General features: G+C 47.6%; 1 protein-coding gene across 1 annotated transcript in view; it reads right to left on the bottom strand.

Moving 5' to 3' along the window:
• Positions 1-5,797: 5,797 nt before the first annotated feature.
• The window catches only part of LOC140417949 (uncharacterized), a 226,069-nt gene continuing 206,385 nt past the window's right edge, over positions 5,798-25,481 (bottom strand). Inside the window, exons 7-8 of the mRNA XM_072501382.1 lie at positions 25,033-25,152; positions 5,798-10,322 (exon numbers count right to left, since the gene is read on the bottom strand). Of these exons, the coding sequence (XP_072357483.1) occupies positions 9,569-10,322; positions 25,033-25,152 (874 nt within the window). The 3' untranslated portion in view covers positions 5,798-9,568. The remainder of the gene's footprint in view (positions 10,323-25,032; positions 25,153-25,481) is intronic.

The raw sequence follows: 25,481 nt of genomic DNA, 5'->3' as shown, positions 1-25,481 counted from the left end.
TTATGGTGGAAGATAAATCGAATATTCCATTAATACGAAAGAATACGGAGGGAGCAATTAAACACCATCACTGGAGAAGTTGTATTGGACAAACCGATGGGGATAAGATATGTCCCCTGGATGGCTGCATCCTCGGATCCTAAAAGAAATGTCTACAGAGATAGTGGATGCATTGATTGTAATGTTCCAAACATCCTTGGATTCTGGAGAAGTACCAGAGGATTGGAAAACTGCCAATGTGACAACCCGCCGATTCAGAATGGGAGGGAGGCAAAAACGAGACACTATACGTCGATCAGCCTAACATTTATTGTTGAAAAAAATGTTGGAATCAATTATTAGGAAGTAATAGCAGCACATTGAGAAAATCATAATCTAATCAAGCAGAGTCAGCATAGCTTTGTGAAAGGGAAACCGTGTCTGACTAATTTATCAGAGTGTTTCGAGGAAGTTTCAACCAGAGTGGATAGAGGGGGACCAGTAGATGTGTTGTATTTAACCTTCCAGAAGGCCTTTGACAAGGTACCTCACAAAACATTAAGTCATGAGATAAGAACACATGGGGTTGGCGTGGATAGAGAATTGGCTAATGAGCAGGAAACAGCGAGTGGGGATAAGGGGTTCTTTTTAAGGTTGGTGACCTGTAACCAGTGGGGTTCCACAGGGATCAGTGCTGGGACCGCAACTGTGTACAATTTATATTAATGACTTGGAGGAAGGAAGCGAACGTACTGTGCCCAAATTTACAGACAACACAAAAATAGATGGAAAGGCAAGTTGTGAGGGGGATACAAACAGTTTGCAAAGAGATATTGAGAGGTTAAGCAAGTGGACAAAAGGTTGCCACATGGAGCATAATGTGGGAAAATGTGAAGTTCATTTTGGAAGGGAGAACAAAAGAACAGTATTATTTAAATGGCGAAAAACTACAGAAAGCTGCAGCACAAAGGGACTTGGGGGAACTTGTGCACCAAACACAGAAAGCTAGCAGACAGGTGCAGCAGGTAATCAGGAAGGCGAATGGAATGTTGGCCCTGATTCCAAGGGGGTTGGAGTATAAGAATCGGGAAGTCTTGCTGCAGCTGTACAAGGTGCTGGTGAGACCACATCTGGAGAACTGAGAGCAGTTTTGGTCACCTTATTTAAGGAAAGATATTATTTTATTGGAGGAGGTTCAGAGAAGGTTCACTAGGATGATCCCCATTATGGGGGGATTGTCTTCGGGGCAAAGGTTTAACAGGTTGGGACTCTACTCATTGGAATTTAGAAGAATGAGAGGTGATCTCATTGAAACATCCAGGATTCTTAAGGGGTTTGACAGGGTAAATGCTGAGAGGATGTTTCCCTCAGGGGAGAGTTGACCAGAGGGCAGAGTCTCAGAATAAAGAGATGTCAATTTAAGACTGAGGTGAGGAGGAATTTCTTCTGAGAGACTTTGGAACTGAGAGAGTTGTGGGGACAGAGTCCTTGTGTATATTTAAGGCTGAGATAGATTTTTTTTATCTCAATTTGTTTTTTTAAATGTAAATTTAGAGTGCCCAATTCATTTTTTTCCAATTAAGGGACAATTTAGCATGGCCAATCCGTCTACCCTGCACATCCTTGGGTTGTGGGGGCGAAACCCATGCAAACACTGGGAGAATGTGCAAACACCACATGGACCGTGACCCAGAGCCGGGATCGAACCTGGAACCTTGCCGCCGTGAGGCAGCAGTGCTAACCACTGTGCCACCGTGCTGCCCGGCTGAGCTAGATTCTTGCTCAGTCAGGGAACCGAGGATTATGGGGAAAGGGCCGGAAAGTGAATGTGAGGAATGTTGGTTTCAGCCATGATCCTGTTGAAATGTGGTGCAGGCTTGAAGGGCCGAATGGCCTACTCCTATTCCTTATGGTCTTAGTGTGGTCTTATTCCCACCTACCCCTGATAAACTTTCACCCCCTTGATTTTCAAGAATCAATACAGCTTTGCCTCAAAAATATTCAAAGACTCTGCTTCCACTGCCCTTTGAGGAAGAGAGTTCCAAAGTCTCCCAACCCTCTGAGAGATAAAGTTCTCCTCTGCCTTAAATGGACAAGTTATTACTTTTGAAGTGACTCCAATTTCTAGATTCTCCCACAAGAGGAAACATCCTTTCCACAGCCACCCTGTCAAGGTCCCTTGGGATCTTATACGGTTCAATCAAGTCACCTAAACTCCATCGGACACAAGCCCAGCCTGTCCAATCGTTCCTCACAAGACCAGCCTCCAATTCCAGGTATGAGTCCAGTAAACCTTCTCTGAACTGCTTCCAACACATTTACATCATTCCTTAAATGAGAGTAATACTGTACACAGTGCTCCAGATATGGTCTCACCAATATAGTACATACAACATACAGTGCAGAAGGGGGCCATTCAGCCCATCGAGTCTGCACCGACCCACTTAAGCGCTATCCCCGTAACCCAATAAGCCCTCCTAAACCTTTTGATCACTAAGGTCAATTTATCGTGGCCAACCACCTGTCCTGCACACCTTTGGACTGAGAGGAACCCGGAGCACCTGGAGGAAACCCACGCAGACACGGGGAGAACGTGCAGACTCCACAGACAGTGATCCAGTGGGGAATCGATTCTCGGACCCTGGAGCTGTGAAGCCACAGTGGTATCCACTTGTGCTACTGTGTACAACTGAAGCATAACCTCCCTACTCTTGTCTTCAATTCCCCTCACAATGAACAATAACATTCTAATAGCTTTCCTAATTACTTGCTGCACCTGTATACTCGCCTTTTGTGATTCATGCTCGTGGACATCCAGATCCCTCTGAGTCTCGGATATCTGCAATCTCTCACCATTTAGATAATAAACTTTTTTATTCTTCTGCCCAACATGGACAATTACACATTTTCCTACATTATTCTCCATTTGGCAGATCTTGTTTCACTCATTTAACATCTACCTTTTTAACCTCCTTATGTCCTCTTCATAATTTACTTTCCTGCTTACTTTTGTATCATTGAAACATAGGAGCAGGAATTGGCCATTCAGCCCGTCGAGCCTGCTCCACCGTTCAATACGATCATGGCTGATCATCCACTTCAATGTCTTTTCCCCCACACTGTCCCCATATCCCTTTGTGTTATTGGGATTTAGAAATCTGTCAGTCTCTGCTTTAAACACACTCAATGACTGAGCTCCCACAGCCCTCTGGGGTAGAGAATTCCAAAGATTCACATCTTGTAGATCTCTGTAGATCAAACCATTGCCCCGTCCTATTCCCGTATCCGTCAGTTTATTTCCCTGAAAAGCCCATCTAATTTCCTTTGGGAGACTTTCCATTATCTCTGCTTCTACCCGCATCGTAGGAAGTGGCTTCCAGGTATTTCCCACTTTCTTCAAATGCAAACGAGTCTCAGTGAGCACAGAAAGAGGCCATCCCGCCCATTGTTCCCATGCTAGCTCTTTGAATTAACTAATTAGTCCCATCGCCCGGCAAGTTTCTTTTCCTCCAGAATCTGTCCAGTTCCCTTGTGAAAGTTACAGTTGAATTTCCTTCCTGCACCATTGTGAGGCAGTGAATCCCAACAACTCGTTCTTTTTTAAATCTAATAATTTCACGATACACTGTGTTTGGATTTTCACAGGGGATTTGAAATGGAGAGAAAGACATGGTTGTTGCACAAAATCAAGACTCAGTCTTTATGAATGATCTTAGTGAGTGGGCAGAGTGTGAAATGTCCAGGTTTGCGGTGCCAAGATGCACACGTCCCAGGGCTGTGCCGGGGGGGGCACCCTGCCCTATACCTGACCAGTCGGGGGCCTCCATGGCCCGGGAACCCCTCCGGTACCGTGATGCCTGGCCCATGTCTGTGTGGGGCCAATACTCATCGGCGTCCATGTGACCGGCTATGGAGTCGCTTAAATCAAGCTTTGCCTTTAGATAGGGGGTCCTTCCCGTTAACGGGATGGAGATTGGCCTGAATCCGGCCAGTGGGAATAGGCCGGTTAGATCGGAAACCATTTGCCTCTTGGTGCCCAATTTCAGACTCTCCTGTGATCTAACTGGCGCACTTGGATTTGCGCCTTGCGCATCGTGGCCATTAGGTCGTGCCCTGATTCTCATTTGCTGTAAAAATGTCAAAGGTTAATTGCTGTGTATAAAGAAAGTGCAATGAGGACAAATGTACTGACAAGAGAGACCTTCAAGCTCTGATTAGCCTCAACATTTGAAACTGTATGAATAAGGGATTGTAGAGAATCAGATAAAGGGATAGTATGAAACAGTTCTATTGTATTCCTGTCTGAGATAATGAGAAGGTGTCAGTAATTGGGGATCCAATTAAATTAATCTAGTGACCAAATTGACCAGTTATCATGTTACAACAGACCCAACTCTGACGTGAGGTAATGGTCACTTTGGGGATAAAAGTAGAGGTTCGGAAGATCTTCCTTGCTGGCCAAGTACTGAAGACTCCCGAGGTTGAGTTCCAAAGAAATTACTGTCAAAGAAGGAGCCAGACTCCCGAGGCTGAATTCTACAAGAATTACTGTCAAAGGAGCCAGAGAGGGTTACGCTTCTACAGACTGATCACCCACATGAAGTTGGAAAAGTCAATGTGTTAAAGTTATTCAGTAAACTTTTTTCATTTAATAAACTTATTTTTAAATTTACTATCCAGAGAATTTTGATTTTGTCTTAATTGGTTAAAGTCTTGTCTGAACCAAAGTGAATTTATTAAATCGCAAGTTGGGTGTGGCTCAAATCAATTAAGTTCCAGATAACAAGATCAGATAACATAAACCTTCAATTAAAAAACTTACATGTCTATAGCGCCTTTCACAACCACAGAACGTCCCAAAGTGCTTTACAGCCAATGAAGTTCTTTTGAAGTGTAGTCACTGTTGTAATGTAGGAAGCGCAGCGGCCAATTTCCACACAGCAAGATCCCACACACCAAATGATAATGAGCAGATGATCTGGTTTTAGTGATGTTGATTGAGGGATAAATATTGACCGGGACACCGGGGATAACTCCTCTGCTCTTCTTCAAAGTGGGGGGGGGGGGGGGGGGGGGGGGGGCGCGCGCGTGGGAGGTGGGGTGTGGGAGGTGGGGGGTGGGGGGTGGGGGGGGGGGGGCGGGCGGGGCGGGGGGGGGGGGAGACAGGGCCTCAGTTTAATATCTTATTTGAAAGAAAGCTGTTCTGACAGTGCAGCATTCACTCAGTGCTGGGACCAGGAATGTTGGAACTGGTTTTTGTCCACAGGTCCCTAACTGGGTCTTAACCTTCTGACCCAGAGGTGATAGTGCTGCCCCCTGAGCCATGGCGGACTCTAGTTAGAAAGGAAAAGTTATACTTTAAAACCCTCCACCCTTTGCCTCCGATGCCTAAATCTAATAATTAAAAACCCAGTATAAATAACATGGATTTCACTGACAAATGTTGAAGTATTGATTTTGAGCCACAAGTTTTAACTTCCCACTTGCTCCTCTGCACCTTTCTGTCTCTGTTGCTCATATCAATGACAGCCGGGCGACAGAGCTGAGGGATGAATTTCGCTGAGAATAACGGGGCCTGTGTCCCAGTTGGGAAACTGCCATGGGCGTCGCAGTAATAGAGAGACAGGAAGGTGCTGGAGGACTGACTGGAAAATGGGCCACCAACCAATTGTTACATCGTTCACTATTCCGATCCCAGACCAGACCCCAACAGTGGCTAGGATACTGGACCAAAACCCCAATATTTCAGTCTATTTGTGTGACTGTGCGGAAGGAATGATTCACTCCAGGAATGATCGCATGAAGAAATAGGGCTTGGTTATTTTTAAAATAAAACTTTATTGTGGCTACAATATTAAACTTTTTAACTTCACACCCAAAACAACAGCTTACAATTACCCATTTAAACATTACTACTCAATCTCCCATTAAACAACAGGAAAAGAAAGATACAGATCTCAATCTATCTCACTGTGGGAGAATTGTGGGCCCAAAATTGAACTTCTCTCTCCAAACCTTTCTCCAAAAACTGCTCTCTATAATTTTGCAGTGAATCACACTCTAACCCCACGCTTTTAACCCTTAAATTGCCCAATACATTTATAATCAAATTTTCCAAAAATCTTCCAATCGTCACACCTCCCCCTTCAAAAAAAATGAACCAGCGATGTACGCAGATGGCTTTATTTTTCTAAAAACTTTTAAAATTTTAAACATTTCTTATGATTACATGCAACTTGTACTCTATAATAACATTTTACATTTTTCAACAGGCAAACATACACACGAGCGTAGTCCATTTTAGTCTCACATGTCACAGTCGCGAGCATAAATTTACCCATTCCTAGATTTCCAAAGACCGGGGCGGCCTCCAAGATTACACAAGAAAAGCTTCAACAATTCAGTGATCTGTAGTTGCCTGGCTCTGACAGCAGAATTCTTCACTTGATGGTCAGACAGGTTGCTATCGATGCTGCAGCATTCATCATCTGTTCTTCACATTTATCAGCTGCTTTGTATTCTGTGTCTGTTGAGGATAGCCAAAAATAATTGGTAACAGGTGCAGGTGAGATGTTTCCCCCGTTTGGAGAGTCTAGAACCAGGGGACAGAATTTCAAAATAAGGGGGAAGCCATTTAGGACCAGTCTCAGAGGAGACATTTCTTTACTCAGAGGGTTGTGAATCTTTGGAATTCTCTACCCCAGAGGGCTGTGGAAGCTCAGTCATTGAGTGTGTTTAAAGCAGAGACACAGATTTCTAAATCCCAATAACATGAAATGAAACAAAAATCGCTTATTGTCACAAGTAGGCTTCAAATGAAGTTACTGTGAAAAGCCCCTAATCGCCACATTCTGGCGCCTGTTCGGGGAGGCTGGTACGGGGATGGAACCCTCGCTGCTGGCCTTATCCTGCTTTATGAGCCAGCTGTTTTAGCCCACTGTGCTAAACCAGCCCCTACACAAAGGGATATGGGGATAGTGTGGGGGGAAAGGCATTGAAGTGGATGATCAGCCATGATCGTATTGAATGGTGGAGCAGGTCGACGGGCTGAATAGCCAAGTCCTGCTCCTATGTTCCAATTGTAACAAAGATAGGAAGGAAAGTAAATTGTGAATGGGACATAAGGAGACTAAAGTGATATAGGTAGGTTAAGTGAGTGGGAAAAAATCTGCCAAATGGAGCATAATGAGGGAAAAATGTGAAATTGTCCATCTTGGTAGAAAGAATAAAAAAAGCTTATAATCTAAACGGTGAGAGATTGCAGAGCTCTGAGATTCAGAGGGATCTGGGTGTCCAAGAGCATGAATCACAAAAGGCGAGTATACAGGTACAGCAAGTAATTAGGAAAGCTAATAGAATGTTATTGTTTATTGTGAGGGGAATTGAATACAAAAGTAGGGAGGCTATGCTTCAGTTACAAAGGACATTGGTGAGACCACATCTGGAGCACTGTGTACAGTATTGCTCTCATTTAAGGAATGATGTCAATGTGTTGGAAGCAGTTCAGAGAAGGTTTACTGGACTCGTACCTGGAATTGGAGGCTGGTCTTATGAGGAATGATTGGACGGGCTGGGCTTGTGTCCGATGGAGTTTAGGTGACTTGATTGAACCGTAAAAGATCCTGAGGGGCCTTGACAGGGTGGATGTGGAAAGGATGTTTCCTCTTGTGGAAGAATCTAGAAATTGGAGTCACTTTAAAAGTAATAACTTGCCCATTTAAGGCAGAGGAGAACTTTTTTCTCTCTGAGGGTCGTGAGTCTTTGGAGCACTCTTCCTCAAAGGGCAGTGGAAGCAGAGTCTGTGAATATTTTGAAGGCAGAGCTGGATAGATTCTTGGTAAGCAAGAGGGTGAAAGGTTATCGGGAGGGTAGCGGGAATGTGGATTGGAAGTTACAATCAGAGCAGCCGTGAACTTATTGAATGGTGGAGCAGGCTCGAGGGGCCGAGTGGCCTACTCCTGCTCCTAATTTGTCTGTTATCACATCCTTTATAATAGATTGCAGCATTTTCCCTCCTACTGATGTCAGGCTAATGCGTCTGTGGTTCCCTGTTTACTCTCTCCCTCCTTAAATATTGGGGTTACATTTACCACCTTCCAACCTGCAGGAACCATTCCAGAATCTGTAGAATCTTTGAAAGATGATCACCAATGTATCCACTATCTCTACAGCCACATCTTTCAGCACTCTGGGATGTAGAGCATCAACTTTGTGGGATTTATTAACTTTCAACCCACATTAATTTCTCCAATACTACTTTGTCACTAATACTAATCTCTTTCAGTCCCTCTTGAATACCAGTTCCTTGGTTCCCTTGAGTTTTTGAACAATTTTCTGTATCTTCCTCCATGAAGACAGACACACATTGTTTAGTTTCTCTGCCATTTTCTTATTCTCCATTATAAACTCTCCTGTCTCTGCCTGGAATGGACCCATGTTGGTCTTTGCTAATCTTTTCCTTTTCACATTCCTATCGGAGCTTTTCCAGTTCTCCCCAGTTTGCTCTCATATTCTATTTTTTCTTTATCAGTTTCTTTGTCCTCCTTTGCTGAATTCGAAACAAGTTCCCAATCCTCAGGCTTACTACTGTTTTGGCCACTTCAAGAGCCGCTTCCTTTGATCTAATGGGATCTTTAACTTTGATTTGTGATCCTTAAAGGAATCTTGTTGTATTCTGTAAAATGAAAGTCACAAAAGGACCATGGGCTGCTCTCCCCTTTGAGAGAGAGAGAGCTTACTGGTGATTACTTACTGGAGGGTCACCACACTTCAGGTGAGGGGCAATGTTGAGAAGGCAGGGCCTTCATCAATAACCTCTGTAGGGGAATTGAACCCATGCTGTTGGCGTCGCTCCGCATCATGAACCAGCCAACTGAGCTAACTGACCAGCTGGTAAATATGTCATATTTCCTTTAATCTTAGCTAATCCCGGTTTCCCAATCCACCTCAAACAACTTGCCCCTCCGAGGGGGCTGTTTAGCACAGGGCTAAATCGCTGGCTTTGAAAGCAGGCCAAGGCAGGCCAGCAGCACAGTTCAACTCCCCTACCAGCCTCCCCGAACAGGCACCGGAATGTGGCGACTAGGGGCTTTTCACAGTAACTTCATTTGAAGCCTACTTGTGACAATAAGCAATTTTCTTTCATTTATTTCATACCCTCATAGTTTTCTTCTGTGAAGAACACCCAAATAAATTAAACAGAAAAAAACATATAACCACCACAGCCCATCTCCATGGCAAGGTGGCAAGCTTTGGGGGTTCCAAACAGAAATGGGAACTAAATATCTTCAAACTTACAAACACTCTTTCAGTCTGTGATCCTCGTGAAATTTAGAACCAGGCAATTGCAACAAGTCTCAAAGAGCATCAGCCCACTGGAGGCAACCTCGTGAGACCGGCAGTCCAGCAGAAAGAAACCGTCTGACCATCCCCATTGGCCAACTGTCAGAATGAACAAAATGCAGTCCTGGATGTAATTGAAGCAGAAACAATAACAGAATCCAACCACTGTAATCAATTGTGAACTTGGCGAATCAGCAGCTGCGATGAATCACAGATTTCCTTCCCAGGCTGTGGGCACGAGTGGCCTTTATCCGGTGTGAAGTCGTTGTTGTGACCGCAGGCTGGATGAGTGAATAAATCCTTTCCCACACTGAGAGCAGGTGAACGGCCTCTCCCCAGTGTGAACTCGCTGATGTGACCATAGGCTGGTTGAAACATAGAATGCCTTCCCACACTGAGGGCATTTGCATGCCCTCTCCCCAGTGTGTATTCGCTCATGTGACTGCAGGGTGTCTGACCGAGTGAATCTCTTCCCACACTGAGAGCAGGTGTATGGCCTCTCCCCTGTGTGAACTCGCTGGTGTTTCTTCAATATGGATAGCTCAGTAAATCCCTTCCCACAAGCAGAGCAGGTGAATGGCCTCTCTCCAGTGTGAACTCGCTGGTGTTTCACTAGTACGGATGAAACACGGAATCCCTTCCCACACTGAGAGCAGGTGAATGGCCTCTCCCCAATGTGAACTCGCTGATGTTTCTTCAGGCTGGATAACTCAGTGAATCCCTTCCCACACAGAGAGCAGGTGAATGGCTTCTCGCCAGTGTGAACCCGTTGGTGACTCTTCAGCTGGGATAACTGAGTGAATCTCTTCCCACACTGAGAGCAGGTGAACAGTCGCTCCCCAGTGTGAATTAGCTGATGATTCCGCAGGTTGGATGAATCACTGAATCTCTTCCCACATTGAGAGCAGCTGAATGGCTTCTCGCCGGTGTGAATTCGCTGGTGTGCCCGCAGGTTGGATAACACAGCAAATCTCTTCCCACACACAGAGCAGGTAAAGGGCCTCTCCCCAGTGTGAATGCGTCGATGAGCTTCCAGTACAGATGGGGATCTGAATCCCTTCCCACAGTTCCCACATTTCCACGGTTTCTCCATGTTTTGGGTCTCCTCGTGTCTCTCCAGGTCAGACAATCAGTTGACGCCTCCTGCACAGAACACGTGTACGGTCTCTCCCCGCTGTGAATGGTGTGATTTTTTTTTCAGGCTGTGTAACCGGTTAAAGCTCTTTCCACAGTCAGTGCTCTGGAACACTCTCACTCGGGTGTGTGTGTCTCGGTGCTTTTCCAGTCACACTGATGGCTAAAATATTTTGAAGCCGACAGAACAGACAAACATTTCTCCTTCTAGATTCAAAGGCTGATGATATTCAGGTCCCAAGGAACAGAGTGACTCCGTCACATCGAGAGGTTACGTTTGAGATTTCTGTCTGTAATTCCTCCTCTTCTAATATCCTATAAAAGGAGTTTACAAAACGAGTTTACAAAAGTGAAGGATAGAAATTCATAACCGACAACTCTTGTTTCTATGGAACATTTTTTCCTCTCTCATTCCCCAATACCTAGTCGCCAAAAACTACCCCATACGTCGTCTTCAGGGAGCGGATTCGGAGGGGCGGAGTGACTGAGCTGTGAGCATTGGGAAAGATACCATCCTTTTAGCCAGACAAATAAATGTGTCAAACTGAGGGAGCAAAGGATGTCAATGTCTTTGAGAGAGAGAGACCTGGGCCAAGCTTTCCAGAGTCTGCACCCTCCCTGGATTCACTTCCTTTCCCTTCAGTTGCTGCAAGTGACCAATTGAAGGTGAGAATGAGAAAAGAAATGGAAAGGGGGAGAAAATAAAGTGTTTTACTCACAGATGTTGGAGACGGGAGGTGTGAAGCTCAAGCTCATTCAGAGTGAGGAGCAGCAGCTTTGCTGGGCAGGAATGAGCAGGTTAACAAGCTCAATTTCCAAAGTCTGCAGGTAGACAATGAAGGAACTCTGATTGGCAGGCGGTGAAGAGGCCTTCCGGTCCTCCCAGTTTGCCATTGGTCAATATTTCTGCATGAGGGTCAAGGGGCGGGGCCTCCCCGCACATGCGCACCAACCCGCCCCTTGAACATGCGCAGTCCCGGACCTGGGCGGAGATCACCGAGAGGCTTCTCGCTCTGGCGGGAGCCGTCAGCCGGTTGCCTGGAATCCGTGTCTGGAGGAGGTGTCGGGGAGGGGGAACAATGGGGACGGGACTGCGCACTGGAACCCGCAGACGTCACCGTGGAGCTGAGTGATTTGGTATTGGTTGATTCAGGCAGGGCTTCATTGTGACGTCACAATTCGGAGGTTGGACAATGAGTTTCAGACTAAAACTTCCTCCTCATCTGGGAGCTCAGTGTTTCCCCCTTTCCATTTCCTTTCTCATTCTGGGGGGACATTGGTGACTTGCAGCAACTGTAGGAAAGGAAGCGAATCCAGGGAGGGTGCAGACTCTGAAAAGCTTGGCCCAGGTCTCTCTCTCTCTCTCTGAAAGACATTGACATCCTTTGCTCCCTCAGCTTGACATATTTATTTGTCTGGCTAAAAGAATGGTCTCTTTCATAATGTTCACATTAAAGGGGTTAAGCCATTTATTATTATTTCTTGTCTTCTGATATAGGTCTGTGAATAATTTCACAGTTTTATTTCAGCACAGAAGGAATCCATTCAGTCACTTGAGTCCATGCCGACTCTCTGCAGAACAATTCAGGCTGTCCCATTTCTCCTTGATATCACCATACCTCTGCAAGTTTATTTCCTTCATGTGCCCTTCTACGTTCAGTTTCAAATAATCTTATCGTCTCAACTTGCACCACTAGGTAGTGAGTTCCAAGTCATCAGCACTCACTGCCGAAATAAACTTCCCCCCCACTACCCCATATATCTAATCATGGGTTAATATTAGATACAGCAGAGTGAGAATGGAGGGAGTATGTGGGATGGAAATTTACAGCTTGAGGGGAACGAGGGAGGAAAAATATTCCATTGAAACTAGAATTGTCTTCTGAATTTCTATTTTATTTGACAGTGATGATATTTATAATCTCCTTTTACAGTACATTAGAAAGTGAGGATTTACAGACAGAAATCTGAAAGTAAATCTCGCATCTGGGTCTGACAAAGTCACTCGATTCCTTGGGACCTGAATATCATCGGACTTTGAACCTAGAAGTAGAAATGTTTGTCTGTCTCAAGAGATTTTAAAGCACCAAGACACACAGACACCTGGATAAATGCGTTCCAAGGAACTCACTGGAAAAAGCGTCAACCAATTACTTTGTTTTATAAATTTAGAATACTCAATTATTCTGTCCAATTAAGGGGCAATTTAGTGCGACCAATCGACCTAACCTGCACAACTTTGGGTTGGGGGGGATGAGACCCATGCAGACATGGAGGCAATGTGCAACTCCACACAGACAAGGAGCCGGCATCGAACCCGGGTCCTCCGCACCCTAGGCAGCAGTGCTAACCACTGCACCACCGTGCCGCTCTGGTGTTAACCAATTACACAGCCTGATAAAACATCGCACCATTCAGAGCGGAGAGAAATCCTGCACGTTTTTGCTGTGGACGAGGCTTCAACTGATTATGAAACCTGGAGAGTCTCAAGGACGCCTGCACCTGAAAATGTGGGCACTGTGGGAAAGGATTCAGATCCCCATCTGTGCTGGAAACTCATCAATGTCGTCACACTGGGGAGAGGCCACTCACCTGCTCTGTGTGTGGGAAGGGATTCACTCAGTCATCCCACCTGCTGCCACATCAAAGAGCTCACAATGGGGAGAAGCCATTCACCTGCTCTGAATGTGGGAAAGGATTCAGTAATTTATCCACCTTGCAGACACAGCAGTAAATTCACACTCTGGAGAGGCCTTTCAAATGCTCTGCATGTGGACAGGGATTCACTGAGTCATTCAGCCAGATGATCGACCAGTGCATTCACACTGGGGAGAAAGTGTTCACCAGGATGTGGTGTTCACCTGCTCTACTTGCTGAAAAGGATTCCGTGATTCATATAGCCTTCCGACTCACCAGCGAGTTCATAACAGGGAGAGGCCATTAACCTGCTCCATTTGTGGGATCGGATTCACTCAATTATCCAGCCTGCTGACACTCCAATGAGTTCACACCGGGGAGAGACCGTTCACCTGTCTGACTGCGGGAAGGGATTCACTCGGTTGTGGGAAGTGACCTTTTGTGGATTAATTCAAAGGAGATGTACTCTCCCAGACTCGAAGCGCATCAGCCCACTGGAAGCAAAGTCGTGAGACCGGCCAGTCCAGCAGAAAGAAACCCTCTAACCGTCCAACCTCACTAAGTGTCAGAATGAAGATGGTTCAGTCCTGGATGTGATTAACAGCAGCAATAACAGCAGAAGCCAATCCCTGTCATCACTTCTGAACACTCTGCTGTCTCAACAGGATGCATAGCAGAGTGAATCCTTTTCCACAAATAGATCAGATGAACGACCTCTCTCTACTGGTGTGGCTTCAGGGTGGATGAATCACAGAATCCATTCCCACAATCAGAGCAAGTGAATGGCCTCTGTCCGATGTGGATTCATTGGTGCATCTGCAGTTTGGATAACTGAATAAATCCTTTCTCACACTCAGAGCAGGTGAATGGCCTCTCCTTGTGTGAACTCTCTGGTGTTCCAGCATGTTGGATGACCTAGAAACCTCTTCCCAAGGTCAGAGCAGCTGAACGGTCTCTCCTCAGTGTGAGTGCGCTGGTGGGACATCAGTTCTTGAGAACTTTTGAAGCCACTCCCACAGGCAGAGCATTTAAAGGGACTCTCATTGGTGTGAGTGACTTGGCGTATTCGCAGGTTAGAAGAACGAGTGAATCGCTTCCCCCACACAGTGCAGGTGAAAGGCCTCTCCCCAGTGTGAACCTGCTGGCGAGTCAGAAAATTGAATGACTCACTGAATCCCTTCCCACACTTCGGGCAGGTGAATGGTCTCTCCCCTGTGTGAACTCTCTAATGTGTCAGAAGGGTGGATGAATGTTTGAATCCCTTCCCACAGTCAGAGCACATGAACGGTTTGTCCCCAGTGTGAGCTCATTTGTGTCTCAGCATGTGGGATGACTGAGTGAATCCCTTCCCACACACACAGCAGTTGTGGGAAACCAGCGGCCTGGGGGCCACATGCAGCCCATCTGGGTTCTGAGCGCGGCCCACAATAAACATTTTGCTGACTGTTGCCCACAGGCAGGGTTGCCATATTCCACCAATTCCCATCCACATAGTTTTTTTCTACCGGTATTACTGAAGTGATCCACTGGACAGCTTGTTTATGATGCAGAGCGAGGCCAACAGCACGTGTTCAATTCCCGTACTGGCTGAGGTTATTCATGAAGGCTTTGCCTTCTCAACCTTGGCCTTCACCTGAGGTATGGTGATCCTCCAGTTAAATCACCATATCTCAGCTCTCCCTGTCAAAGGGGAAGGCAGCCTGTGGTCAACTGGCACTATGGCGACTTGACTTGACACATGTGAAGCGAGGGGAAGTGAAGTGAGGAGCATTCTGATTGCACAACATTGACTGTGAGCCGTGCACTCCCTCTGCATCCAAAGTGTAAATATTTTATTTTTAACATTTGAAGTTGATAGTTCAATTAAAATATAAATGAATTGAACTAAGCATTTTCTATAACTCGTTATGAAATATTTGGTGTGTATTAAATGTATTTAATCTGATAGATAGGTCACAGTTAGTGGATTTCAATCTTGCCGACACAGAGATGAATGAGGGTCACTCATGCGGCCCACTCACTAGCCGAGTCTGCCATCACTGATCTGAGGAGATATCCTTACTGTTCAGTAAACCTTACATGGAAAAGGCACAGATACAACTGGACATGGAGGAATATAATGGAATTATTTTGGGAAATACAGTGTATGTGCAGTTTATTCAAACCGTGCATTATCATATCCCCTTCACAAATAGCTGATGTCAGGGCGGCGCGGTGGTGCAGGGGTTAGCACTGCTGCCTCACGGCACCGAGGACCCGGGTTTCATCCCGGCTCCGGGTCACTGTCCGTGTGGACATTCTCCCCGTGTCTGCGTGGGTCTCACCCCACAACCCAAAGATGTGCAGGGTAGGTGGATTGGCCACACTAAATTGCCCCTTAATAGGGAAATAAAATTCCTTCATTGGTCAAAATCTTTATTAGTTTGATGCTCTTTGAACCTCGGAGCGCAACAACACAATTGGTCTCTGTCAGTATTGATGCTCCACATGAGCCTCCACCCACCCCTCTTCATCTCCCCCATCAGCATATCCTTCTATTCCTTTCTACCTCATGTATGCTTCCAGGGGCCAGTGCAGGCTCGATGGGCTGAATGGTCTCCTTCTACACTGTAAATTCAATGATTCTATGAATCTCGGTTCCCTTTCAATGTATTCATGCTGTTCCCCTCAACCACTCGCTGTGGTAGTGAGTTCCACATTCTCACCACTCGCTGGGTAAAGAGGTTTCTCATCAAATCCCTATTGGATTATTGAACTCTTCATAATCTTAAGGACTTCCATCAGATCACCCTCGAGTCTTTTTTTTTCTAGCGAAAAGCAGCCCCAGCCTTTCCTGAGGGTTAATGTGCAATGGGGCGGCAGGTAGCACAGTGGGTAGCACTGTTGCATCATAGTGCCAAGGACCTGGGTTCGATTCCCGGCTTGGGTCACTGTCTGTGCGGAGTCTGCCCGTTCTCCCCGTCTCTGCGTGGACTTCCTTCGGGTGGTCCGGTTTCCTCCCACAGTCCAAAGATGTGCGGGTTAGGTTGATTGGCCGTGATAAATTGCCCTTAATGTCCAACAGTTAGGTGGGGTTACTGCGTTATGGGGATAGGATGGAGGTGTGGGCTTATGTAGGGTGCTCTTTCAAGGGCATGTGTAGACTCGATGGGCCGAATAGCCCCCTTCTATGCAAATTCTATGATAAAAATGCTCTCAGTTCTGGTATTATTCTTGTGAATCTTTGTTGCATCTTCTCCAGTGCCTCTATTTCCTTTTTCTATTTATTTAAAAAAAAAATTTATTCTACTTTTTCACATTTTCTCCCACATTTACACCCATCAACAATAAACAATAATCAGCAAGATATGTCAATCCCCATAATAACAACGATCCCATCCGCCCACCAACCCCCAAACCTCAGCCCACATGTTTACATAAACAAATGACAAAAAGGAATCAGGGATTACCCGTAGTCACCCTTAATCTACACAGCCACCCGCCCCCCCCCCCCAACTAATGTTCGATGTTATCCAGTTCTTGAAAGTGCATAATAAATAGTGCCCATGACTTGTAGAACCCCTCCGACTTCCCCTCAGTTCGAACTTAACCTTCTTAAGGGTCAAGTATTCCAACAGGTCCCCCCGCCACGCCAGGGCACTGGGTGGGGAGGCTGCTCTCCATCCCAGCAGGATCCGCTTCGGGCGATCAACGAGGCGAAGGCTATGATATCTGCCTCCACTCCCGTTTCCAACCCTGGCTGGTCCGACACCCCGAATATGGCCTCCTGGGGACCCGGGTCCAGTTTCACACGCACCACCTTGGAAATTACCCGAAACACCTCCTTCCAGTACTCCCCTAGCTTTGGACAGGACCAAAACATATGAATGTGATTCGCAGGCCCCCTCCCGCAACGCTCACACACATCCTCTACTCCTTCAAAAAATCAGCTCATCCTCGTCCTCGTGAGGTGCGCTCTATATACCACCTTCAGCTGTATCAGCCCCAACCTCGCACATGAGGTGGAGGCATTCACTCTCCGGAGCACCTCACACCAGACCCCCACCTCTATAACCTCTCCCAGCTCTTCCTCCCACTTTGCTTTGATCCCTTCCAGTGGTGCCTTATCCTCTTCCAGAATAGCTGCGTACACCGCTGACACTGCCCCCTTCTCCAGTCCCCTTGTCGTCAACACCTCCTCCAGCAATGTGGAGGCCGGTTCCTCTGGGAAGCTCTGTATCTCCTTCCTGGCAAAATCCCAAACCTGCATGTACCTAAACCCTTCTCCCTGCTCTAGCCCATACTTCACTTCCAGCTCCCACAATCCTGCAAACCGACCCCGAAGAAACAAATCTTTTAGCGTCTTAATCCCCTTCTCTTCCCATTTCCAAAAACTTCCATCCCACCTCCCTGGCTCAAATCTGTGGTTCCCCCGAATCGGCATTTCCCTTGACCCTAAACCCAACCCGAAGTGTTGGCGAAACTGCCTCCAGATTTTCAATGAAGCTATTATTACCGGACTCCCTGAATATTTCCCCGGAGCTATCGGGAGCGGCGCTGTTGCAAGTGCCTTCAACCCCCACCCCCTGCACAAACTCTCCTCCATTCTGACCCACTGAGAATCCACCCGTCTGACCCAGCTCCGCACTTTCTCCACATTCGCCGCCCAGTAGTAGTACAACAAGTTCGGGAGACCCAAACCCCTTGTCTGCCTTCCCCTCTGTAGCAGCACCTTTCTCACTCTGGCCACCTTCCCTCCCCATATGAATGAGGTAATCCTTCCCTCAATCTCCCTGAAAAAAGTATTTGGCAGGAAAATCGGTAGGCATTGAAAACAGATCGGCTTTCACTCTCCCCACCAAACTAGTGATATTGTACCTACGAAGCCTCCCCCACTCCCGGGCAACCTGCACCCCCAGATACCTAAAATGAGTCCCTGCTCTACGGAATGGCAGCCCCCCCACCCCTGCCCCCACCCCCGGCCGAGACACCACAAAGTACTCACTCTTGTCCAGGTTCAACTTGTACCCCGAGAAAGACCCAAATACCCGCAGTAGCACCAATATTCCTCCTATCGACGCACTCGGCTCCGACACATACAGCAGCAAGTCATCGGCATATAAGGACACGCTATGCTCTATCCCCCCCCCCCCCCCCCCCGCACTATTCCTTTCCATGCTCCCGAACTTCTCAATGCGATGGCCAGCGGCTCAATCGCAAGTGCAAACAGCAGGGGGGACATAGGACATCCCTGTCTCGTCCCACGGTGGAGAGAGAAATATCTCAAACTGATATTATTTGTGCGGACATTCGCCTTCGGTTCCTTATATAATAGCTTTACCCAGTTCACAAACCTTGGTCCAATCCCAAACCGCTCCAGTACTGCCATCAGGTACCCCCATTCTACCCGATCAAACGCCTTCTCGGCGTCCAATGCCACAACTACCTCTGTTTCCTTTCTTTCCGCCGGTGCCATAACAACGTTCAAAACCCTCCTAATGTTCGAAAACAGCTGCCTCCCTTTCACGAACCCCGTCTGATCCTCCCCTATTACCTTCGGAAGGCACTCCTCCAGCCTACCCGCCAGTACCTTCGCCAACACTTTTACGTCCACATTCAGAAGTGATATGGGCCGATACGACCCACACTCCGTCGGATCCTTATCTTTTTTTAGTAACAGGGACATCGATGCCTGCCCCAAGGTTTGTGGCAACACCCCCTTCCCTTTCGCCTCCTCAAACATCCCCACCATCAGGGGTGCCAACCTATCCTTAAATTTTTTATAATATTCCACCGGAAACCCATCCGGCCCTGCCACCTTCCCCGACTGCATCCTCCCAATCGCATCCTTTATCTCCTGCTCCATTATTGCTCCTTCTAATGTAGCCCTGTCCCCCTCCCCTAGCCTCGGGTACTCCAACCCATCGAGAAATTCCTGCATCTCACGGTCTCCTCCGAGTGGCTCTGACTTGTACAACCTCTCATAAAACTCCTCAAAAACCTTGTTAATCAGCACTGGGGCCACCACCAACTTCCCTGCCCTATCCTTCACCTGAAGAATTTCCCTTACCGCTGCCTCCCTCCGGAGCTGACCTGCTAACATATCTCCATGTTCATAAACTGTACCCCTTGCTCGTCTCAGTTGGCGCACCGCCTTCCTGGTGGACAGTCGGTCGAAGCTCGCCTGTAGTTCCTTCCTCTTTTCCAGCTTTGCCGGGTCCCCATCCTCTGCATACCTCCTATCTACCTCCAACATCTCATCTATTACCCTCTGCCGCTCCAACCTCTCCTCCTTATCCACCCTAGCCTTAAACAAAATTACCTCACCTCTCACCACTGCCTTTAGAGCCTCCCAGATGACTGTCTTCGACACCTCACCCGTACAATTGAAACCTACATATTCCTTAATTACCGTTTCAATTTTCTCACAGAATACTTGGTTCCCCAAAAGCCCCACATCCAGTTTCCACCCCGGTCTCTGCGCTGCCCCCTTCTCTAGCACCATATCCACTCAATGTGGAGCGTGATCTGACACTGCAATTGCAGAGTATTACGACCCCTTGACTCCAGCCAGCAAAGCCTTCCCCACCACAAAAAAGTAGATCCGCGAGTATACCTTATGGACCGCTGAGAAAAACGAATACTCCCGTTCCCTTGGGTGCAGGAACCACCAAGGGTCCACCCCTCCCATTTCCACCATTAGCCCAGCCAGCGCCTTCGCCCCCCCTGATGGGACCAGCGAGCGTGGCCATGATCTGTCCAACCTTGGTTCCTGCACCAGGTTCCAGACCCCCCCCCCACAATCAGCTCATGCGTGTCTAAGTCGTGAATAACCCCAACCACCTTCCTCACGAATCCCACATCGTCCCAATTGGGACCGTATACACTTAACAGCGCCACTAATCTCCCCTCCAATGCCCCTGTCACAATCACATGTCTACCCCCCTGATCTGCCACCACCTTCTCCATCTGGAAGCGTACCCTTTTGCTGACCAGCACCGCTACCCCTCGAGCCCTTCCATCAAATCCGGAGTGAAACACTAAACGCTAACCCAGCCCTTTTTATGTCTCACCTGGTCCTTCACCCTCAAGTGAGTCTCCTGCAGCATTGCTACATCGGCTTTCAAACTTTTAAGATGTGCAAGCACCCTTGACCTCTTGACCAGACCTCCTAGCCCTCTCACGTTCCACGTGATTATCCTTACTGGGGGTCTCTCACCCCCCCCCCCCACCTTTCTTATCCACCATCACCATACCACCGGGCCCTCCCCCATAAGCCTGACCCGCCCCTGTCCATTGTTAACATCAAACCCCTTCCCCCCTCCCAAGAACCCCCCCCCCTACAAAAACATCCCCCAACATCTCTCCCTCCACCCCCTCTTGCTCGCCTCGTAGGCCTATTGAAGTCTGCTACCCAGGCTCCAACGTCCGCAGTCCTCCTCTCACCTCACCCCCGTTCACTAACTGACTCTAGTTAGCTAGCGCGGGTGGCTCCCCCCCTCCCCCCCCCCCCCCCCCCCTCCCCCCGCCAATACCTCTCGCCCCCTTCCACCCAGTCCCAGAGAAAGAAACAGCAAAACAAACCCAACAATCCAACCCCTACAATTCACTAACATAACATTTAACCGTCGCAACACAGAACACCATTAACTGGAACTCTGCAACAATGCAAAGAGAAGTAAATTTCAAATTTCAATACAAATCAGTTTAAAAAAAAGTTGTAACATTTGTACATTTTCCAGCCGCTCAAACACAGTCCACAGTCTTTCTTCCTGTTCCGCTCTTCACGTCTGTCCCAAGCCTTCTGCCCTCACGAACGCCTCAGCCGCCTCCGCTGTCTCAAAATAAAAGTCTTTGGCTTTATATGTTACTCTCAACTTCGCCGGGTACACCACACCAAATCGCACCCCCTTCTTGTACAAAGCCGCCTTCACTCGCCCAAACGCCGCTCGTCTTTTTGCCAACTCCACCGTCCAATCCTGGTAGATCCGAACCGCAGTACCATCCCACAGCACCTCACGCTTCTGCTTCGCCCAGCTTAATACTTTCTCCTTCATGCAAAACTTATGGAAGCAGATAATTACTGCCCTTGGTGGCTCGTTCACTTTGGGCTTCGGCCTTAATGACCGATGAGCTCGGTCTAGCTCGTACAGGGTGGGGTTCTCACCCTCCCCCATCAGCTCCGCTAACTTCTAAGCGAAGTATTGCGTTGGCCTTGGGCCCTCTGTCCCTTCGGGCAAGCCCACAATTCTCAAATTGTGCCGCCTTGAGCGGTTTTCCAAGTCTTCCAGCTTTGCTCGGAGCCCTCTGTTAACCTCCACCACCCTCCGCAGCTCGTCTCCCATCGAGGGGACCTGGTCGCTGTGTCGTGTCACGGCCTCCTCCACCTCCTTCATCTTCTCGCCCTGCTCTCTCACCTCGGCCAATGCCTTTGCCACCTCCACCGTGATCGGGCCAATTTGCCTCCTCCAACAATGACCTCACCACGACCACCATCTCTTTCCTCAGGATCTCCATGTGCCTCACCAAACGTTTTTCCAGCTCCACCACCATCACCTCGGTCACCTTCTCCACCGTAAGTAGTGTGGTCCCGCCTTGCAGTTCGGCTTCCGCCATCCTGTCAGCACTTTTCTTTTGCTCGTCTTCTCCTTCGGCGGCGAACCCACGTTTCCTCCTTTCTTTGACGCTGCTTTTCGCATCTTTTAGCAGCTTATTGTTTTTTATCTTCTTTCCTTTCTCCTCTCTCCCCCTTCACTCTCCTGCCCTTCATCGATCTGACATTCTTCTTTTTTGAGAAAAAAAAACTTTTTAACAAACTTCCATGAATCTTCTTTCTTTCTCCTCTACATTCACCTGGGACCAGGCTTCAAACCTTCTTCTTCCTAGGTGGGAGCCATCCGACGTGGAGCACCCACCCTACATGGCGCTCGGGCCTGCCGCCTTGACCTCTTCGTAGCTCCGCCTCCGCTGCTCCGACCTGCCGGGCCCGACGCCTCAGCCTCCGCCTCCCAACACCCGCACGGGGTTCTTCGCCGGCTTTTAAACCGGCCCCGCTGGCTGCTCGTGGCGGCCCCAAAGGCCGACGATAGTCGGGGACTGCGTGTGGTCTCATGGATTTCCCCGAAATCGCCGCGAATCACGGCTACGGGCAGGAGCTCTTTTTTTTGCGGCCACCCTGCTCGCCCACCCCACCGGAAGCCAATAAAGAATATTCTTATGCTCTCCCAAATTTATTTTCCAAGGAGCCTCTGTGTAGTTGAGGTCACAATCAGATCAGCCGGGAACTTATTGAATGGTTGAGCAGGCTCGAGGGGCCGAGTGGCCTAGTCCTGCTCCTAATCCGTATGTTATCACATCCTTTATAATAGATTGTAGCATTTTCCCTCCTACTGATGTCAGGCTAATGGGTCTGTGGTTCCCCATTTTCTCTCTCTCTCCTTAAATATTGGGGTTACATTAACCACCTTCCAATCTGCAGGAACCATTCCCGAATCTATAGAATTTTGAAAGATGATCACCAATGTATCCACTCTCTCTACAGCCACCTCTTTCAACACTCTGGGATGTCGAGCATTAGCTTTTGGGGATTTATTAACTGTCAATCCCATTATTTTCTCCAGTGCTGCTTTTGCACTAATACTAATCTCTTGCAGTTCCTCGTGCTCAATAGTTCCTTGGTTCTCTCGTGTTTTTGGGATGATTTCTATATCTTCCTCTGTGAAGACAGACTCACATTGTTTAGTTTCTCTGCCATTTCCTTATTCCCCATTATAAACTCTCCTGTCTCTGCCTGGAATGGACCCACATTGGTCTTTGCTAATCTTTTCCTTTTCATATTCCTACAGGAGCTTTTCCAGTTCTCCTCAGTTTGCTCTCACATGGCTATTTATCAGTTTCTTGATCCTCCTTTGCTGAATTCTGACACAAGTTCCCAATCCTCAGGCTCACTACTATATTGTCTCCTCCATTGATCTAATGGAATCTTTAACTTTTCTTGTTCGCCACGATAGCTTCACTTTTGCTGTTTAATTTTTGCCTCTTAAAGGAATCTATATTTTATGTAAATAAAATGCGAGTGGTTGCCTGTCTATTGTCTACTGTCATACAAAGAACAAAGGACAGTACAGCACAGGAACAGGCCCTTCGGCCCACCAAGCCTGCTCGGATCATGATGTCTGACTAAACTAAAACCTTTTGTGCTTCCAGGGTCTGTATCCGTCTATTCCCATCCTATTCATGTATTTGTCAAGATGCCTCTTAAACGTCACTATCGTACCTGCTTCCACCACCTCCTCCGGCAGCGAGTTCCAGGCACTCACCACCCTCTGTGTAAAAAGTTTCCCTCGCACATCTCCTCTAAACTTTGCCCCTCACACCTTAAACCTATGTTCACCTGGTAATTGACTTTTACAACCTGGCAAAAAGCTTCTGACTATCCACTGTGTTCATGCCATTCATAATTTTGTAAACTTTTATCAGGTCGTCCCTCAACCTCCGTCTTTCCAATGAAAACAATCCGAATTTATCCAACCTCTCCTCATAGTTAATACCCTCCAGGCCAGGCAACATCCTGGTAAACTTCCTCTCTACTCTCTCCAAAGCCTCCACAACCTTTTGGTAATCTGGTGAGGACCAGAATTGTAGGCAATATTCCACCTGTGGCCTAACTAAGGTTCTGTACTGCTGCAGCATTAACATGACAATTTTGTGTAGTCAATTCCCACATCAATGAAGACAAGCATGCCGTCTGCCTTCTTAGCTCCTTATCCACCTGCGTTGCCACTTTCAGTGATATGTTTATTGTAATTTTCCAATCTACCACAGACAACTTGCCCCTCATACCATGTGTTATGGGCCAGGGTTTAGAGAACCCCAAAGTGTATCATGGAGTTCACCCGACCCACAACTTTTACTAGATTGTGGTATGGGGAGCACACGGCCCACTCTACAGGTGTGGTGCAGCAGAAATTTAAAAGTAATTTTTAAAGCAAAACAATGTTTATTCTATGAACTCAGTTAACCTTTTTAAAACATACAGTGAACATCTTAGCACCCATCAATTCAAATACACCCCCAAAAGAATTCAATACTATAAGTAATCCTTAAACTTTCCTGTGAACATCCGTAAGACAAAAATCCTTTTTACAGAAGAACATCAGGTTTAAATTCTCTGAGAGCAGTCATCACTCTGAATTCACCAAATGATCTGGAGATAGTCTTTAGATGCAGAGAGAACAGAATTACACCTTTTTCTGGTCAGTGAGAGCAGAAACAATAACAACGGAGCCAACATCTGTAATTTATTGTGAACTTGTTGGAGTCACAACAGGTGTGCTGAATCACAAAACCCCGCCCCACATTGAGAGCAGATGAATGGTCTCTCCCCAGAATTAACTCGCTAGTGTCTCGGTAGTTAGGACAGATCAGTGAATGTTTCCCCTGCTCAGAGCAGGTGAATGGCTTCTTCCAGGTGTGAACTCGCTTGGGTTCCTGCAGTTTGGATATCTGAAGCCCTTCTCTCACTAAGAGCAGGTTAACGGCTTCTACCCTGTGTGAACTCGCTGGTGTGTCTGCAGGCTGGATAACCGAGTGAATCCCTTCTCACACTCCGAGCAGGTGAAAGGCCTCTCCCCAGTGTGAACTCGCTGGTGTATCCGCAGGCTCGATGAAGTGGTGAATCTCTTCTCACACTGAGAGCAGGTGAACGGCCTCTCTCCAGTGTGAAGTCGCTGATGTATCCGCAGGCTCTTTAAAGTAGTGAGTCTCTTCTCACAATGAGAGCAGGTGAATGGCCTCTCCCCAGTGTGAACTCGCTGATGTATCCGCAGGGTGGATGAATCGCCAAATCCCTTCTCACACACAGAGCAGGTGAACGGCCTCTCCCCAGTGTGAACTCGCTGGTGTGACTGCAGGGCGGATAACTGAGTGAATCCCAACCCACACTGAGAGCAGGTGAATGGCCTCTCCCCAGTGTGCACCCGCTGGTGTATCTGCAGGTCGGATGATTGTGTGAATCCCTTCCCACACTGAGAACAGGTGAACGGCCTCTCCCCAGTGTGAACCCGCTGGTGTCTCCGCAGGCTCGATAAAGTAGTGAATCCCTTCTCACACTGAGAGCAAGTGAACGGTCTCTCCCCAGTGTGAATTCTCTGGTGTGACTGTAGGCTGGATAACTGAGTGAATCCCTTCTCACACTGAATACAGGTGAATGGCTTCTCCCCAGTGTGAACTCGTTGGTGTGTCTGCAGGGCACATAACAGAGTGAATCCCTTCCCACACACAGAGCAGGTGAATGGCTTCTCCCCAGTGTGAACTCGCTGATGTATCCGCACGCTCGATAAAGTAGTAAATCCCTTCTCACACTGAGAACAGGTGAATGGCTTCGCCCCAGTGTGAACTCGCTGGTGTGT

Source organism: Scyliorhinus torazame, chromosome 5 (assembly GCF_047496885.1).
Source record: "Scyliorhinus torazame isolate Kashiwa2021f chromosome 5, sScyTor2.1, whole genome shotgun sequence".
Classification (NCBI taxonomy): domain Eukaryota; kingdom Metazoa; phylum Chordata; class Chondrichthyes; order Carcharhiniformes; family Scyliorhinidae; genus Scyliorhinus; species Scyliorhinus torazame.
Note: the sequence above shows the minus strand (reverse complement) of the source record. Positions and strands in the feature narration are given on the sequence as shown.